Source organism: Boleophthalmus pectinirostris, unplaced genomic scaffold (genome assembly GCF_026225935.1).
Source record: "Boleophthalmus pectinirostris isolate CB_2022bp ecotype Guang Dong unplaced genomic scaffold, ASM2622593v1 HiC_scaffold_1, whole genome shotgun sequence".
NCBI lineage: Eukaryota > Metazoa > Chordata > Actinopteri > Gobiiformes > Gobiidae > Boleophthalmus > Boleophthalmus pectinirostris.
In genome coordinates, this window is record NW_026570970.1 from 28,467,603 (window position 1) to 28,485,605 (window position 18,003).

The 18,003-nt window shown below is 39.3% G+C and overlaps 1 protein-coding gene across 4 annotated transcripts in view; it reads left to right on the forward strand.

The window, feature by feature from the left end:
- Positions 1-18,003, forward strand: part of pard3bb (par-3 family cell polarity regulator beta b) — a 346,128-nt gene that overhangs the window by 145,138 nt on the left and 182,987 nt on the right. For all 4 annotated transcript variants that reach the window (XR_008632058.1, XM_055152785.1, XM_055152788.1 and 1 more), the window contains one exon: positions 12,763-12,978. Coding sequence is in view for 3 of the 4 variants with exons in the window: in XM_055152785.1 (XP_055008760.1) it covers positions 12,763-12,978 (216 nt within the window). In the remaining variant the exon portion in view is untranslated. The remainder of the gene's footprint in view (positions 1-12,762; positions 12,979-18,003) is intronic.

Below are 18,003 nucleotides of genomic sequence, written 5' to 3' on the forward strand. Positions count from 1 at the left end.
GAAGAGTGAAAGCAGGAAACTGGTTCAACACATGGGCCCAGATCAAAACCAATTTATATAGGACAGAGGAGAGGGGTACAGGGAGGGAGAGAGAGAGAGGGAGGAGAGAAAGAGTAGGGGGGGAGAGGGGAGAGAGGGCAAGGGGGATACAGAAAGAAAAGGATAGAGCAAGACAGAGAGAGGCAGTAAAGGGAGGGAGGAAGAGGGGAAGAGAAAGAGAGAGGTAGATAGGGTGGGAGAGGGGGATACAGAGCGAAAGAGATAGAAGAAGAGGACAGGAAGGAGGGTACAGGGAGGGTGAGAGGGATAGGGGAATAGAGAAAGAAAGCAATGGTGGGAGGAGGAGGCAGATAGAGAGAAAGAGAGAGGGAGAGATAAATAAATGTGCTGACAGGACAGTATAAGGAGCCATGTTTTGCTTTGGTGATGGGGACTGCCCCGAGCTCTGTGTGAATGTGTGAGAGACGCACTTCACTGTAAAAATAAATGGTGGGTAATAAATATCCCCCAGGCTGATGAAAAGTTTAAGAGGAAGCAGGAAGTCAGTTCTTCTGTTGTCTGTTCCATGAGTCAGACTAACACAGCCTTTGTACAAAATACTAGCCTGGTGCGGTTTGGACCCTGCAAAAATCCCAAAGTCAATCAAATCAATGCAGTCGGAACACCGCGAGGAACAGGTCTGTGGAAAGAGTATGGAATTTCAGCCATTTCCATCTGGCCTCTTTATCTGGAGCGATTTTGGGGGAATATATGAGTGCTTATCTGTGTTATTGTTTAAATCCATTTGAACCTGCGCTGCTTTGGCAAATATGCACTGCAGTACAAAAAGTCTGCAAGTAAACCTATTCATATTTTTGACATAAAAAGTGATATTTATCAATAAATTGCCTTTAAATATTGTCTGTTTTAGTCTGGCATTTGCTCCCCTTCATTTCCTGACAGTCTTTTCAGCACAAAATTTTATTAAGATCTCAGCACCTCCTCGCGGGCCAAATGAGAGACCCCCTGGAGGGCCAAGTTTAGCCTGAGGGCCCCACTTTGGGCACCCATGATTTAAAGGAAAGATATATTGTAGAAGCAGCAATAAGTCTGTTGCATTCTTTCTGCACCTAATTAAAAACTGCTGTATTGGCTGATAATTCGGAAGTGTGCCTTAGCATTCTAGTTGTTGTTAGATTTACCACCAATCTTGTCTCTATGAGTTGTGAAAACTCATTGCGGTGAATAATTAGGATGCTCAGAATGTATAAGGTAAGTAAGGAAGGACTTGGACCACTGGACTGCTATAAACCGTACCATGTATTATTTGAAATGTTTATAATGTTTTAGATGATGGCAAAGAGAAAAATCAGTTTGTAGATGATAAAAATCAGGTACAGGGTCTTTAACAAAATCCTAAAACAGTCATTTTTTTGTCTTATACTTTGGCGATCGCCTTTGTTTGGTCCGATCGTCCGTCCCCCGCCTACCGCCACCAGCCCCACTCCTCTGTGGGTCTCCGTGCCAACGCCAGTCAGGCTTAGACTGTGACAAACTGTCCAAGGGGCTGAGGGAACATCTTTATGAAAATGCATGTGCAGCTCGTGAAGCTCGTGTGTTGTGCTGCACTGGGGAGTCTGCTGTGATCCATTGTCTGAATGTGTCCCCAGTGAAATTTTGACTTTGAAAAACATTGACAAGGCGCTGCCAAAACCCAGTCTATAGAGAGGCCCATTTGAATCTACTCCCTCCTCTCGCGTACACCCGGATTTCTTATCTTCCACTGTTCCTTTGTCCAGGTTTTGTCTGTTTTCTGATCTCTCCGCTCCTTTGTGCTCAGTGTAAAAAATGCAATCTATGTGTTTTTGTTATTTAGTGAAAAATGTGTTTTGGAGGTTCAGGGTGCATAATGTAGCAGTGCTTCTCAAGCTGTGGTATCTGGGTTACTTCTGTTCTGGCCATCCGTCTATCTTATAGTTTAGACCAGTGTCTCAACTTTAAACTATTTTAGTAGTTAATTCTGGACCTGATTTGTTCCAGGCTTAGATTAGAATTTGTTTAGTCCCAAATTAGCTCTGTTTTTTTTTTCAATTTCTTTAGTCCATTAAACGTAGATTTCTTGTTGGCCCATAAAATAATATATCAAATCATATAATTTATTTATTTTTTCTGGGGAAGATAATTTCTTTGTGCTTGGGTGTTGCTAATACCAAAAGTAATTATGTGGACCACTACTAAAATAGTTTGACCAAGAAGTTGCAAGTTAGCATACTCTTTGAGCCAGCATGTGTAAATCAAATGGATTAGAACAGGAAGGTTATCTGGCATAAAACCGCATTAATGTTTCTCACAGCAGCATTATTATGTATTTTACAGTTTTCATTGTACATGAAAGCAACATTTTTATATTTCACATTCATTTTGAAATCATGACGTCCACGTGTTATTAACACAATACATGAACAAGACCTCGATTTGGTAAATAGAAATATTTTGACCCAGGATAGGTACAGCATTTCTGGACATCATACATATATACCGTAGTACAAAGAGTACATATTAAAAATAACTAAACTTGACTGAAGAATCACATTTGAGTGTCATTGTATTGCATTATTCTTTACTTCACTTACTACTTTATGAAGCAGAAAGAGACACAGACCACCGCTCTGCTGTCTCTATTGTTTTGCATTTCCCGACATGTCATTGTACTTGCATGCTCTGTACCTCTGCGTATCGAATGCCCTTTGACCCCTTCTCGTCTGCGGAGCTCTATATAAATAAATAAAAGTTGAGGCGTAATCACAAGATGGCCGATGCTGTCTTCTTTGGCTGCTTTGTCCATTTATCTGCATCAAGGCTCACTTTAATCAAAAGGACATGTACTTTACGGTATACAGGAGAAGTATGGCAGGATGGAGGGAGAGCGGAGGAGCGAGATGTAATTTGTTTCTGGACTAATCACTGTTATAGTCTGTGATGGATTCATTTTCAAAGGGGGTTTGTGTCTCGGGGGATGAGTGGATGTGAAAGTAAGTGTATAGCTCTCCATTGGATTAGCCAGAGTACTCCGTCGGTGAAGTTCTATAAGCAGCACGTAGACAGTCAGATAAAAAAAAAAAATGTCTTACTATAAGATTGATCATAACAAATGCATAGCCTGAGGATATTAAAGGTGCACTATGTTATTGTTTTGCTAAGAACATTCCACAGTATGGCATTACATTTATCTCATGTTCATTTAATTGCATTTTATTGCTTTAAAAATATTGCTTGAAAAACAGCATTTTTACTGTGAACAGGCTTGCCATAAAGTTGTCCTGTAACTTGGCTTGGTGGAGTCAGGACTGTTTATCCATTAATCCGAAGGTTGGCGATTCCAGCTCTCGCACATAAGTGTTGTTGTTGTCCTTGGGCAAAACACTGGTATATGTATATGAATGTGTTTGTGTGAGTGGTTGCAGTAAAAATTCTTGTAACATTCAGAAAATATATACCGTATTTTTCGGACTATAAAGCACACTTAAAATCCTTTTAATTTTCTCAAAAATCGACAGTGCGCCTTATGTGTTAATTCTGGTTGCACTTACTGACCTCGACCAATTTTATGTGGTACACTGCACTCAAAAATCAAATGTTTTAGTACGACTTTGGTTTATGAATTGTTGGAACCTTACGGCTATAGTAGTCAGGAGCCTCGCTGAGTAAGTGAGTCGTGTCCTTTAGTCCAACAGAAGCTGACCACATCAGCGTACAAGGAGTGAGCTTTTTTTTCAGCATTTATAGTTTATGCAAATTAACCATGTGATTTTAATTTTTGTTTCTGTAAACGTAAACAAATGGGCTCAAAGCTGCATTAAATACATTATTACTCAGTGTATATTTGAGTCCTCCTCATAGGAAATGAAAAAATAAACTTAAATTATCCACCCACATTCACATTCATAATACACATTCACCAAGACAGGGAGGCAACGCCAGGTGATATGTACCAATGAATTGTGGATGCCTGGGCTAAGGGATCAGTCTCAAGTGTCATCCATTTGTTCCATCCATTTAATGTGCCTTATAATTCAGTGCACCTTATGTATGAAAATAGACGAGAAAAATCAACATTATTGATATTGCACCTTGCCTTATAGTCCGAAAAATACGGTACATAACTTCTTTTACCTAAGTTACATAATAGTTTGGTGCTTCGATTGCTTAGTCTGTAAAAATCCACTCTGTTTCTCAGTCTTTTATGCCCCCTTGCTTTTTTTAAGTGTTTGTTTTTGATGCAAACTGACCTGTCAATCACGCCCTCTGAAACTGAGGAGATATGATACAGCTCCAGAGCCACTCGTCTTTGTGAAGTTTTATCCAAGTATGTAGTTCTGGCTGGTCAGGTAACCTTGAAGGTGGTTAAAGAGCTACGTGCCATTTACAAAATATCATATCTCGTATAGTTGAACCGTAAACTACACTCTTGTATTTGCCATGTCACGTCCCCTGATACCGGCAGTTGTAAGAGTTGTCTCCACTCCTTCAGTTCATCCCACTGCACTGACTGGAGCTGTGACTGGAGTCTTGATTGAAAGGCATGAGTGAAGAAGCACCACTGTACTGTGTGTCTCTGCGGTGCCTGGCTTTAAATAGCATCTGTCTCTGTGAGCGACTAAAGACCGTACTGCTCCAGAGGAAGTAGTTGTGCAGTTAATCAAGCTCTTTGTTAGTGCTCGCCTGCCTCTGCTAAGCCTCTCCTTGGTGTAATTTTGACTTTGAAAGTAGCACGGTGCCTTCCTGCCAACAAAATAGCCCTGGGATATCTTGGCACTCTTTATCGTAATGTTTTTCATTTTTCTTATGTTTTGTTTTCCTCTTCGCTCGCTTGTTATCAGTCCCATTCTGTGGCTGCTTCATTGTTTCTCAAATAGCAATCTTCGCAGTGTCCTTTTTTCCCCGTCGCCAACTACCACGTATAAGTCATTACATTACAACTGTAGGATGGCCAAGTGAGATGGTTTTAAATGGTTAGCAACACCGCCTGGGTGTATTCCGCTGACAATATAAGTAGCTCTCTGAAAAACAATCATTTTGTGTTATCAAAGAGGAGTTCTGTATGAAAAAATGGATAGAATATTTTGGTGTTGAAAATGGTTATAGAAAATAGTTTAAAAGTTTGGATCCCAAGTGAGTCCAACGATCACTGCACTCTGGTTTCCTCTGCACTGGACAGGTTAATGTTGTCCAGCTGCACCGGCTTAAGCACGGGTCAAATGTAAAATGTTTTTGTGGGAAGAATAAAGTCTAACCTTAAAGGTGCTGTGTCTGATTTTCACTGTTGTAAAAATGCCTTATGCACTGAGAGCATCCTGATTATTCACAACAATAATTTTATAAGTGCTTTTCACAACTTTTTAGAGGTCTGAGCTTTTGCCGTCATGGTAATGCTAACAACAGCTAGCATGTTAACAAAGCCCTTCCTGATTCTAAGACGATAAAACTCTTTAAAATTGATACAGGTGGTATAGCCAACATATTTTGATCTCAAGTGCTGCTTATACAATATATTTATACTAGAGCAAGTTTTATTTCATTCACACATATTTGAGTAATTATTTATTATTAGTCTGTGTACATCTCCAAAGCTAAAAATGCTCTATTCCACCTTGTGATGTCATGAAGAGGTAGTTTTCAAGTTAACCGCTACCTTTAACTAGCCAGGCTGGCACCACCTAGTGCCTCCTTTCAATTTAATTTCTCTCCAGTAACTAGGTCAGGAATCGGAATACACTAGACAATTTGCAAGAACCCCGGAAGTGCAGGTTCGGGCACCAGCAAATCGGCGAAGAGCCATACATTCTGCAATGATTCCCGAAATCAAGGATTTAAAACTGGAACAAAGAAAATGTTTAGTGAATTTTATCAAGGGGAAAGACATTATTGCCCTTTTTCCGACGGGATTTGGGAAAAGCTTAATATCAGTTACCCCTTTAGCGGCGCATTACATACATCACAACCAAATAGCAACGATTGGTTAAATAATAAAAAGTACCCGCCTACCGTCAAGCAAACAAATCCTAATGCTGCGAAGTCAGACCAGGTTAGACTGATGAATCAAGCTAACCTTTTGCCTTTTGTTCAGTAAATTCTAAGGCTGGAATTATCCAAATGATTCTAGTGAAGGTATATGAAGTTTAAAAACACAGTTGAACACTTCCTGTATTATCACATGACATCATAAGGTGGAACACAGTCTAAATAAAAACACAACTCCAGGTATGTTTTTGATGATAACATAGATCAGAAAACAGCTTAATATGAGCCCTTTAATCTACCTGAAAAGTTACATAGTGCACCTTTAAATTGCAGTAAGTCTGTCTATAGATCAATCTTAACCAGCGCCAAACCAGCCACAGTGAGCCCATGCATTTTCCCCCCAGCGCTCATACATTACCTCCCTCATAGTGTTTTTCCTGCCTTTCTCTCCCCTCCCCCTCGCTCGCCCCTCTATCTCTTTCTTTAAAAGCAGCTTAATTCGATCATCTTGCAGTCGGACAGCTGTAATTACATTTATGACACAAATCCTGCTACTCACAGCAAACTACTTTGTGAGCCCCGATCCGCCGGTGTCCGCTCCGGCTTTTACTCAGACTTCAGCCCTCATCCTGCTATTCATTTGAGCCCAAACCCAATTTGTTTGAACTGACATATCACTCCTGCTGTCTATAGACCACATGGCTGTTCAAACCCAACTGACTCCTATTAACCTCAAAGGATTATTTTCACTTCTGCTATATTCACTTTCAATGACATTTTAGTGAGGCGTAGGAGGCCATTTTTGCAATTAACTCAATGTTTATCTTGCCATGCCATAATATCAACAAGTTTGTATATTTTTCTGGCTTCATTCCAAAGTACAAATATATGCTTCTTGTTTACATTGTTCCATATCAAGCATTTACACCAGATGCCTTTCCGGACTTGACTACTTTCATTTTGAGAGGCTTTGAGAGACCCTTGGATCTTGCTTATCCATGGGTTTTATTTTTATTTAAAACCTTTACTGTTTCCATATGTCCCGCATTCTTTTTAATGGTCAAAAGTCCTCAAAATAGTGCTTCATAACAGGTGAATATAAAAAGTAAAAGCTAATTTTTAACTGCCCCTTGTGGTTAACTGGCACTGACTTGAATGCTCAACCTTGACTTCCAATTTGGACAACTTCATACCCATTTGGACTGCATACCGTTGTCTCAGTGTATGATTGTGTGTAAATGAGCAATTGGTGAACACTGGGTGAACCGTTTGCACATATTGGCATTGATGTCTTTTTAGCCAGCCCCTGGGCAAATGTGGCTACAGAATGATCATGTCCAATAGGCTTTACAAGGCACCAGTTAGTGGCAAGGTGAAAATATACATGATTTTGTAAGACCTGGAAAAGAAGATAATTATATTGTAACACTGTCAATCTTAGATATTTATCAAGCAATCTATGCCTCCCTTATTAGTTTATGTTCCATTGCTGATAATAATATGTTCAGGTCCAGTGAAATGTATTTGTATAGCACATTTTAAAACCGATATGGTATACTTTGCATGTTAATTTATTAGGAGTGTAATGGTACATGCATTTGTGCCGAACCATTTCGGTACGGGACGTTCGGTGCTGGGCTGTGCACGAGTGAATTTGTGCAATTACTGTGTGTGTTTACATTTTGCCAATACATGTGCAGCTACACGGAAGGCTCAGCTCTTTCATATTCATGAGGGAACTCGCCTGTGATTGGGGTGGCAGTGTTTCCCGCAGCGCTTTACAGTTAGGACGGCCACCTTGACAACAGTTGCCCCCCCGCCAACCACGTGAATCCTCGCAAAACTACAGTCGTTGAGCAAAACTACAGTTGTTGAGCAAAACTACAGTCGTTGAGCAAAACTACGATTGTTGCGCCAAGGTCCTCACTTCCGGAGCGGACATTCCCCCATTGTAACTGCCAGCAGATCTGTTGTTGTTGTTTTTTCTGGCCAAAATATGAAGATTGAGGGAAACTTTATCCTGGAACTGTTAGTGCTGCACTTTACTTGTTGAAAATTCTGTTTACTGTTTACGAGGAATTTATTTTTTATAATATTTCATACATTTGTTGCTTATTTGAGAATATTTTGTTTAACTTGTTAGTATTACCAAGCAGAACTTTGCATTTATTTTTTCCTATTTGTGTAATGTTAAAACAAATTGTTGGGTTAATAAACACAGAAATAAACAACGAGTGTACCAAAAATTAACCAAACCGTGACCTCAAAACCGAGGTACGTACCGAACCGTGATTTTTGTTTACCGCTACGCCTCTATAATTTACCGTATATTTTAAGATGGATGCCCTTCCCAGCACATCTCTCTGTTTACCCAGGGCACGCAGAGAGAGCACACACTGATTTCCTTGTACCACCATAATTTAAAACATGTGTATTCCAAATCATTCACAAAATAGAACACAATCTGTTTAAATCCTGTGTATCAAACTCTGTCATGAGAAAACAATCTGCTGGTTGTTCTGCTTCTCCTGTCAACACTGCTGCTCTGCATTATGTATGGGCCTGTGTGTGTTTAGCTGATGGCCCTTTAAATAGATGCGCCTGTCACATCAACCCTCTCTCTCTCTTTCTTTCTCTCTCTCTGTCTCTCTCCCTCCTTCTCTTCCTCTTGCTCTCTGCCTTTCTATCATCATCTTCTTCCACCTTTGTCTGTCTCTTTTCTGTATCTCTCTCCTGCTTCATTTCTGTCTTTCTCTTTTCCTCTCTCTTTCACCTCATCTGTCTTTACTCTTCTCTCTTTCACTCCCCCTTTCTATATTTCTCCTTCTCTTTCTCTCTCCCTCTTTCTCTCTCTATATTCTCCGTCTGTCTCTTTCTCATCATTTTGCCATCTCTTTCTCTCTCTTTCTCTTCATTTCTGTATCTTTCCTCTTCTCTCTTCCACTCTCCCTCTCTATATTGCTCCCTCTCTTTCACTCTCCCTCTTTCTCTCTACATATTCTCCATCTCGTTCTCTCTCTCTTTCTCCTCATTTCTCTGTCTTTACTCTTCTCTTTATTATTATCTGACTTTCTCTCCCACTTCCCTTTCTGTACCTGTGTTTCTCTCTACCCCGCTCTTTCACCCTCTCCCTCTTCCCCCTATCTCTTTTCTTTCTTTCTCTCTTTCTCTCTCTCTCTCTCTCTTTCTCTCCCGCTCTCACACAGGCTCTGAGTATTGGGAATCATTAGCTAAAGTGATGCAGCTTTAGCTATCATGAATCACGGTGGCATCATATCGACAAGCAGCAGCCAGGAAGGAATCCAAAATGCGCGTGTGACTTTGTGCGCACATTTCCAACCGTGCGTGCGTGTGTGCGTGTGCGTATGTGTGCGTACGTACGTGTGTGTCTGTTTGAGGATTACCAGTGTTTTGAGTTGGCAACCCGCCCGGCCCCGCTCTCCTCCCCCTCCCCTTTCCCCCTCTTCCCATTACTCTGTGCCACCGCGCTGTTCCCCAGACAAAAGCCCACACCTGCGCTGTCGTCTTCCCGCTTAAGGTGACAGAGTAAATTGCAAGCGCGCATTACTTTATCTACTTGTTTTCCTAAACAATTACCAGCCTGTACCAATGAGGGAGGGAGTCAGGGGGAGGGGGGAAACAGCCAGAAGTTTGAGCCAAGTTTGTGACTCTAGACTGCTACTTACTGCAGTAGTGAGATGTAGCCTGACTAATCCAGGACACAATACAGCAGTTAAGTCATTACTTGTATACAATAAACTCTAGTCATTTTGGAAACTATAGTCGGAAAAGTTAGATTGGGCGTTCAACAATGACGCTGAATTGACTAAATCTGCTCTACGTTTTGTTATATAAGGGGGACAATGTTTTTTAGGGATGCACCAATCCAGCTTTTTCAGTGTCAGTACAGATTCCGATACTATAGCTTTAAGTATCTGCCAATACCAGTGCAAAGATCTTTAAACAAACATAAAATAAGACTTAACTGATCCAAATTGTGTTATGTAGCTGTTATTATCGCTCAAGTAACTACACAACAACTTATGTGTAAATAAAAGTTCAAACATGACACATATGAGACTTTCTGGACCCACTACAACAAGTAGTAGTCCAACCAGGATCTCTTCTGGACTGATATTTGGAAGCAAATATTCGATCCAGCTTTTTTTTTTCAGTACTGTATTTTCCACACTACAGGGCATGCTCTGAAGCCTCCAACCCCATTAAAAAACAACTGCGCGTCCAGCAATCCAGAGCGCCCTTTACACGAATCCATTCGGGTGTCCCAGCACAACTTCAGTAAACTACAAAGCCGCACCACCCGCAGCGCACGCAAACACGCACCCGCAGCCACACCCATCACTCCATGCGGACGAGGAACGGAACAGAGGAACAAACTGAAAAAGCGAGTGCAGTGTGCCTCTTCTAGCCACAACTGAGCAAAGTCGAGAGTCACCGTGAATGCGCCAAAAAAAAAATTTGACTGACCCATCCAACTGTTGTGTTTCATTTAATGCGTCTTATAGTCCGGTGCAGTTTATATGTGAAAAAAGTTTGAAATTAGACCATTCAGTGACGGCGCGCTTTATAATCCAGAGCGAAAATACGTTATTTACACTGGTATCTGTTAGAAGTATGGTATTGGTGCATCTCTAATCATGTTCATATGTTTGAATTTAAAGTGATCGGCAATAGGTTAATACTTTATTTTCTTTATTTGACAAACCCAGAGTGATACAAAATTGACTTTGCAGCTTTTCTGATTACTTGTTCCAATGTTAAGCTTTTCTAATCGCATCTTCCTGGATACAAATATGTGATACCATCAGCTCTAGTTACAAATCAGATCTATAGAGCGGCGATCTCATTCACAGTACAGTTTTTCACCTTTTTAAGTAGATCTATAATCACCTGTAATTGAATAAATGCAAAATAAAGAGGTTTAATGTCATACTGCGGAACATTCAAGGCAAAAAAATTACATCTCCAGAAAGACCAGCTGGTGGCGCAACCTCCAACAAAGACGTTATTGCACTTTTAAATACAGAGTAGATCACACTTTAATATTACTATAGATATTATATGTAACATTTACACTCAATCATACTTTTTAATATCCCAGTTGTCTTTTCATCTTTTTATTGACCTTTCCATCCGAGGTGTTTTGAGGCCAGATTTCTCAGCAGCAAAGTTCATCTCCTCCACAAAATCTCTGCTCTATTCTCTGGTGAATACCTCCACAGAGCTCTCTCTTTCTCATCTTGGGCTGTGGTCCTCATCATTCTTGGGCCCATCTCAATCTCTTTCCTCTCTCTTCCCCTCTCTCCACCTCTTTTATCTCTCTCTCTCTCTTCTTTCTCTCTCTCTCTCACCCTCAACCCCCCTCCCCTTACTCTCTCCCCCCTCTCTCTCCACTTCCGTCTATCTCTCTCTGTCCCCATGTCTCCGCTCTGTACCTCCTTGATCTCCCTTTCTCACTTCTCACCCCTTCTTTCTAACGCCCTCTTGCTATCTCTCCCTTTCTCTCCTCTCTCTCCCTCTCCCTCCCTCCCTCCCTTCCTCTTCCCCTCCCTCTCTCTCCCCCTCCCTCTGTGTGTAATATTTCCCTGGACCTAGAGTACTTTAGATGATGGATGTAGATGCAGTGGCGGAGACACACACCTCACATCCATCACACACTCAACAACACCACAGTAAACCGCATCATGTGTTTTTTCTACTGCCACTGTCCAAACTTACTATAAGGAATCACCAAAAGAATTCAATTCATTTTGGACTGGGAAGTTTTATATTTTTAACTCTTAACTATATGATCAAAATGTTGAAAATATTGTGAATGTTGTATTGATATACAACATATCAGAATGTAATGTCATATCAAAAACTGACGTTACATCATAATATCAAATCAGAATGCAATATCATATCAGAATGCTATTTCATATGGAATGTGATGTCATTTGGAAATATGATCATATTTTAATGTGATCATATCAGAATGCGATGTCACACTGGACTGTCATTTCATATCGGAATGTGATGTCATATCGGATTATGATATCATATCATATTCATATTGTGATTTCACAGTATTTAAGTATTTTAGGAATGTGATGTCATATCAGAATCAGATGAAAGCCTGGTCAAAACAACAATTAAATTAAAGAAGAAAATTGTTTTTGTATAGCATTTTTCACAGATAAAATTCACAACGAATGCATGTGTTTTGAGATATTTTTTAGCAATATAAAACAGATAATAATGGATATGCAAAATGTGAATATGAATTGTATCATTTATAATAAAAAAGATAGAGAAGAAAGTAGAAAGGGCACTTTTAAAAAGACGATGAACAAAAAACTCTTCTGCAACTATGTAGGTACTATCTAAGTCTGCTAATCATTGTATGGAGAAAATCTTCTGAAGGGGTGGGCTGAGACAAAATTCCCAAAAGATCAGACAACACAAGATTGGGTCCATGAGAACAAGACAAAACTAGATTTTAACATAAATTGTAATAAATAAAATGAATTATAATGTTCAGGTGACAATTGTGGCCTAACAATTTTTGATTTATTTTATTTAATATTTTTGTTCTCATTATACCTCTGCATGTAGGAACTACAGCTTTCCAAGGGGTGAATAGCGTTTAACCCATTCTGTCTTGTCTTGTGAGATCTTGTGGCACCAGATCATGTCCCACCTGTTATTCAAGGCTAAAAACTCTGAAATTAACACATTATTGTTCATTTCTCCTCCTAGCCTCTCCGACCCCCATGGAGCTGGGTCCGACCCTGGGTCTGAAGAAGTCCAGTTCTTTGGAGAGTCTGCAGACGGCCATGTCGGAGGTGAACAGGAAGAGCGACCTGCTTCCTTTCCACCGGCCGCGTGCAAATATGGTCAGAGGAAGAGGCTGCAACGAGAGCTTCAGAGCCGCTATAGACAAGTCCTACGATGGACCACCTGAGGATGATGATGGTAAGGCAGGACAATGTAATTAAAGACAGACTATTATTTATTTAGCATATTTTTTATATTCTTTTCATAACGTATGCAAACTGTGTGCATGCTAAGGCTGTACCATTCATTGCAATTGAATCAAAATCATAATGGCGATGTTATTACTTCTTCCACAGTATGACATTAAACTTATCCGTCTTCCATTTATTCAATTACGGGTGTAACTTGGTCTGTTGCTGTCGTCTCCTTGTTCCCCTGAAGATGGTAATGTTTACTGTGAAACATTCCTTGCTAAACAAAAACATATCCACAGAGACAATAAGATTTTTTTTAACTTACGCAGTCCAAGCATCCTAATTATTCACCATGATGAGTTTATGAAGCACTTTTCTCAGCTCTCAGAGACCAGAGCAGAGTTTTGCTGTCACGGTGAAGCTAACAGCAACTAGAATGCTAACACGCATTTCCTGATTAACACATTATAATTAGATGCAGACAGCATAGAGGACATATTTTTTATCTTAAGACTTGCTTATACAATATATCTGTACTTAGCTCAAAAAAATTGGTACGGGCCCTTCAAGAATATAATACAATTACATAGAATCTAAGAGATATGCTTTTATACCACTTTATGGCTATAGCTATCTGTATGTGAGTGCTTATAACTCTGCTTTGTTTGCTTATGGTAAACAACACAGCAGCCAAGCACTTGAGTTGTAGTATAAGCTTAATATTGACTTTCAATTAAGCATTTAGTGTTTTGCCTTGTGTAACTTGTGTAATTTATATCTCCCTGCGTTCTTGCCAGTGCAATATAGCTGTACACTTTTTGTTGACGTTGCTTGCGGTCTGTAGCTCATCCCATTTTGCTTTGTCATATTCGATTAGTTAAAAAATATATATCAAGGAATTTCTCTATAAAGCAGTGTTTTTAAAGTGTCAGCACACATTAAGTTTTCTTTTTCTTCCCTGCGATACGTCAAAGTCAGTGCACGTTAGGCCTTTTAAATATTTATCCAAGACTACTGTAATTCCCAACCGTGCTATTAGCAGCTAGCTGTTATCAGTCAGCACCAGGGTAATGAGTGGGGCTGTTCAGATCACGCTTCTTTGGACTAATAGGCCGTGTCAACACCGCGACACAGGGCAGCGCGTCTGTCACCCCCTTTAAAAGCGCTCACACTCCAAAGGAGCCTGGTAATACACACCAAGCATCTCAAGTGTTTTAAGTTCGTTTGAGTAAGGCCTTTGAGTGTGACTCTCTCATGTTTATAATCCTGACTTCTTATATCAAGTGATACTACTATAACTACAAGTACTGCTACTTATGCTACAAATTATAAGATGAGAAGGTTATCATTGAGTACTACTGACTAATTCTGTTATTGATGTTAATGCTGCTAGTATGATGAAGGTAATAAAAAAAATATTTAGATTGTGATAGATATGATAGTATTTGCACATTTGTGTCATCATCAATAACCTCCATTCAAAAACGCACAAGAAAAAATGTTTATCATATTGTGCCTTTGTCTGCTATAGTTATAATCTATGACTCCTGTGGAGCATTAGGTTGCTTTTTGGACATTTTAGATATTGATTTAAAATTACTTAATAAAAGAAACAAGTGTGATGACTACTGGTTGAAGCTATTATTAGCTAATATTATGGTCTATTCAATTACCAATTACCAATGAAATTTTAAATTAACTAAGTCAGTCATAAAGAACTACCGTATTTTCTGCTCTATCGGGCGCTCTGGATTAAAAGGTGCACTGTCATTGAATGGTCTATTTTCGAACTTTTTTCGCATATAAACCACACCGGACTATAAGGCACATTAAACGAAACACAGCAGTAGATAAGTCAGTCAAACTTTATTTAATGCGTTCACAGTAACTCTCAACTTTGTTCAATTGTAACGCGTAACAAAAAAACTGTCTGAGACGCTAAATTGTTGGCATATTCATAGTAAGTCATAATTGTTTAAACAGTTGGACGATTACGGCGTCCAGCACGGCGCATCCCTCTCGTCATTATCCGAGTCAGTGTGGTTACTGTTCCCTGGCAGTTCAGTGATGATTCCGGTCTTGGTGAAAGCTCGGACCATAGTTGATACTGATCCTTAGCCCAGGCGTCCACGATCCATTGGCAGATCGTGGCGTAAGTCACTCAGTGCGGTCTCCCTGTTTTGGTTAATATGTGTTCGCCTTGTCCACTGCTCCCACACAGCTCACAGTTTAACATTATAATATCCTTGAGTTTAAAGTGGCCGTTGTGAGCGTGTCTCTTGACTGGTGCATTTTGATATTAAAAGGAATCACAGTATGTATTACTGCGCGATGCTCCTGACTACGGTAGCTGTAATGCTGCAAGTGGTGCGGCTTTGTAGTTCACTGAAGTCATACTAAGACACCCGAATAAATTCATATATAAGGCGCTCTGGATTATAAGGTGTGCAGTCATTTTTTTTAAATGAAATTACAAGCTTTTAAGTGTGCCCTATATTGCGGAAAATACGGTACCTTAAAAGCACTTAACATGTTTTTATTTGGTTGAAGTAACGATCAAATTTAAATCTTTTCCTTTAAAAGTTACACAATTATTTCTCAATGTCTCAGTATATTGTCTCACAAATAATCACAATTATTTATAAATGGATTCATTGCAACCTCTCTAGCACCAAATGTATCGAGTGTTATCAGGACTAGACAAACTCAAAAATACAAACTAAAGGACCTTTTTTATATCAAACACAGCAGCATTATTACATTAGCATATTAAATTTTCATCATTACTGTATTTTATTTGCAATTAGTCTAAATTAAGAGCCCTTCAGTCACCATATTTACATTTTTATTGGATCAAAAATGTATTTTAAAAATGTAAATAGTCATTTGGCTAATTGACTAATTGTAGAATGAATCCCTGACTTGTCAACTACTAAAATAATCAGTAAATAATTAGTTGCCTTTCGAGAACATGTGTCCTTCTTCTGCTGCTACTACTGCTTTATGCAAGTACAACTTTTACTACTAGTACTTCAGATAATTGACAGAGTGCTTTGAATCCTATCCATCTTTGAGTACCGTACATGTTGTAAATGTGTATCATCTTGGTGCTTTCACAGACTTTCAGCCAAAATGTGAATTGCCAAAATCACTATGTTTTTGGAAATATTTGCTGTTGAAAAGATATTTGGCACGCTACTGTATGTGCAGATAGAGTTGGTACAAGAGCACTTAAGATTTCAGGGAATTAAAAGTCAAGAGGGTGAGTCCAAAAGTGTCTGATAAATGGAAGATTTCAAAGAAACTGCAGAGAGAACCATTTCTGCAGACTGTTTGAAAATGGCTAGCTGTATACACAACATGAATATTGCCTACTGATACTACAACCACTTTTAATTCTGCTGTTACTTCTATTACTCGGACTACAACCATCAATTCTGTACTACCACTATCGATTTTACAATTTTTGGCATAGCCCTACGACTACTACTAGTACTTCTACTTTATTACCTGGTCCCCGAAGGGTTGACCAGGTTTTGTATTCACTCTGTGTGTCTGTCCACCCACGATAATGCCGCCATTTATGGACTGATTGTCACCTAATTTGGTACATGAGTCAAGCCCCCATCCCAGATGCCGCAAAAAAAGTTTGGCGACGATCTGAGGTCATTTGAGGTCACACGGGACAATTGAAAGGTCACACCATTATAAACGATAGGCAATTTCAGCAATTTCTGAACCATCTCCGGCCTAAAATATTCACCCAATCATCACACAAGATGGCACACACATAACTGGGGTACACTGGATGTTACAGGTTGAAACCGATCAAGGTCACTTGAAGGTCAAGGTAACCAATGTCAAATATGCATTTTTGGTCATAACTCCACGAAGGATAGAGCTAGAGCAACGGGAGTGCTCATAAAAAATCTCAGAAAAATTATTATCTATTTATAATTCTATGCATTTGTATAGTAAAATATTAATAGTTTCCAGATAATCACTAATTATAACAGTTCCTTTCTCTTTCAGTGTATGCCGTTAAAATTCTAATTGGAACGAAAATAATTTCCGTTTCTTCTTTTTCTGGTGATACACAACACACTGATCTACACTCACATAACTAACATATACGGAACTCATGAAAAATTACATTTTTACATGCTAGTAAACACAGACATTCTCATCTTCTCATTTTCTTGGGCACTAGACAGACACATTGCATTGTGGATATAACGATCATGTAATATGGGCTGGGCTCCTCATAAGCTGCTTCCGTGGTGATGAACTGCACCCATCAATGCCTCATGGGGGACCAGGTTGCTATCTCTGATTGCGCTTGTTTATTATAATTTTTTGCTTCATTTGATATGTTGTTTTCTAGGATGTATATAGTCTCAATCAGTTTCAATCGTGAAATCAAGTTGGTTTAAACCTAAAAGGACTTTCGATGACCTGAATCATCGCTACTACTACTAGTTAATAATAGTCAGAGCCACTTACTGTACATCATTGTCCTTTATGTTATTTTAGTTTAGTTTATTATACTTGCACAGTGTTGTGTTTAAGTCTCTTTTCTAACATTTTCAGGGCCTATTTCTATTCTAATGCTGTTCTTAAATTGTGCATTGCAACACTGGAATTTCCCCACATAAAAGTTCTCTTATTTTACTACTACTACTACCACTTCTTTCACTACTACAACATTCACATTACTGTCTTCATCAATATTCATATGGCACTCTGGTCCTAATAACAGATGACAACTGCACACACCATTACAATTGTACTAAAAGAGTGTTTATAATTAAGCCTGACGTGAGTATCTACACAGTAACATCCTAATTGAAGTTACTAATTTGCTTTGGTGATCTTGTTCTGAATCTGATTAGTGGCCTGTACGCGAGTGTGCCTTTGTTTGGTGAATATCATTGTTATTCCACACTGGGTTTATTGTCTGTCACTGAGGAGTAATGAGCCATCTCTGTTTAGACTTTGAACATTTTATGGAAAGACAAATCCATTTATC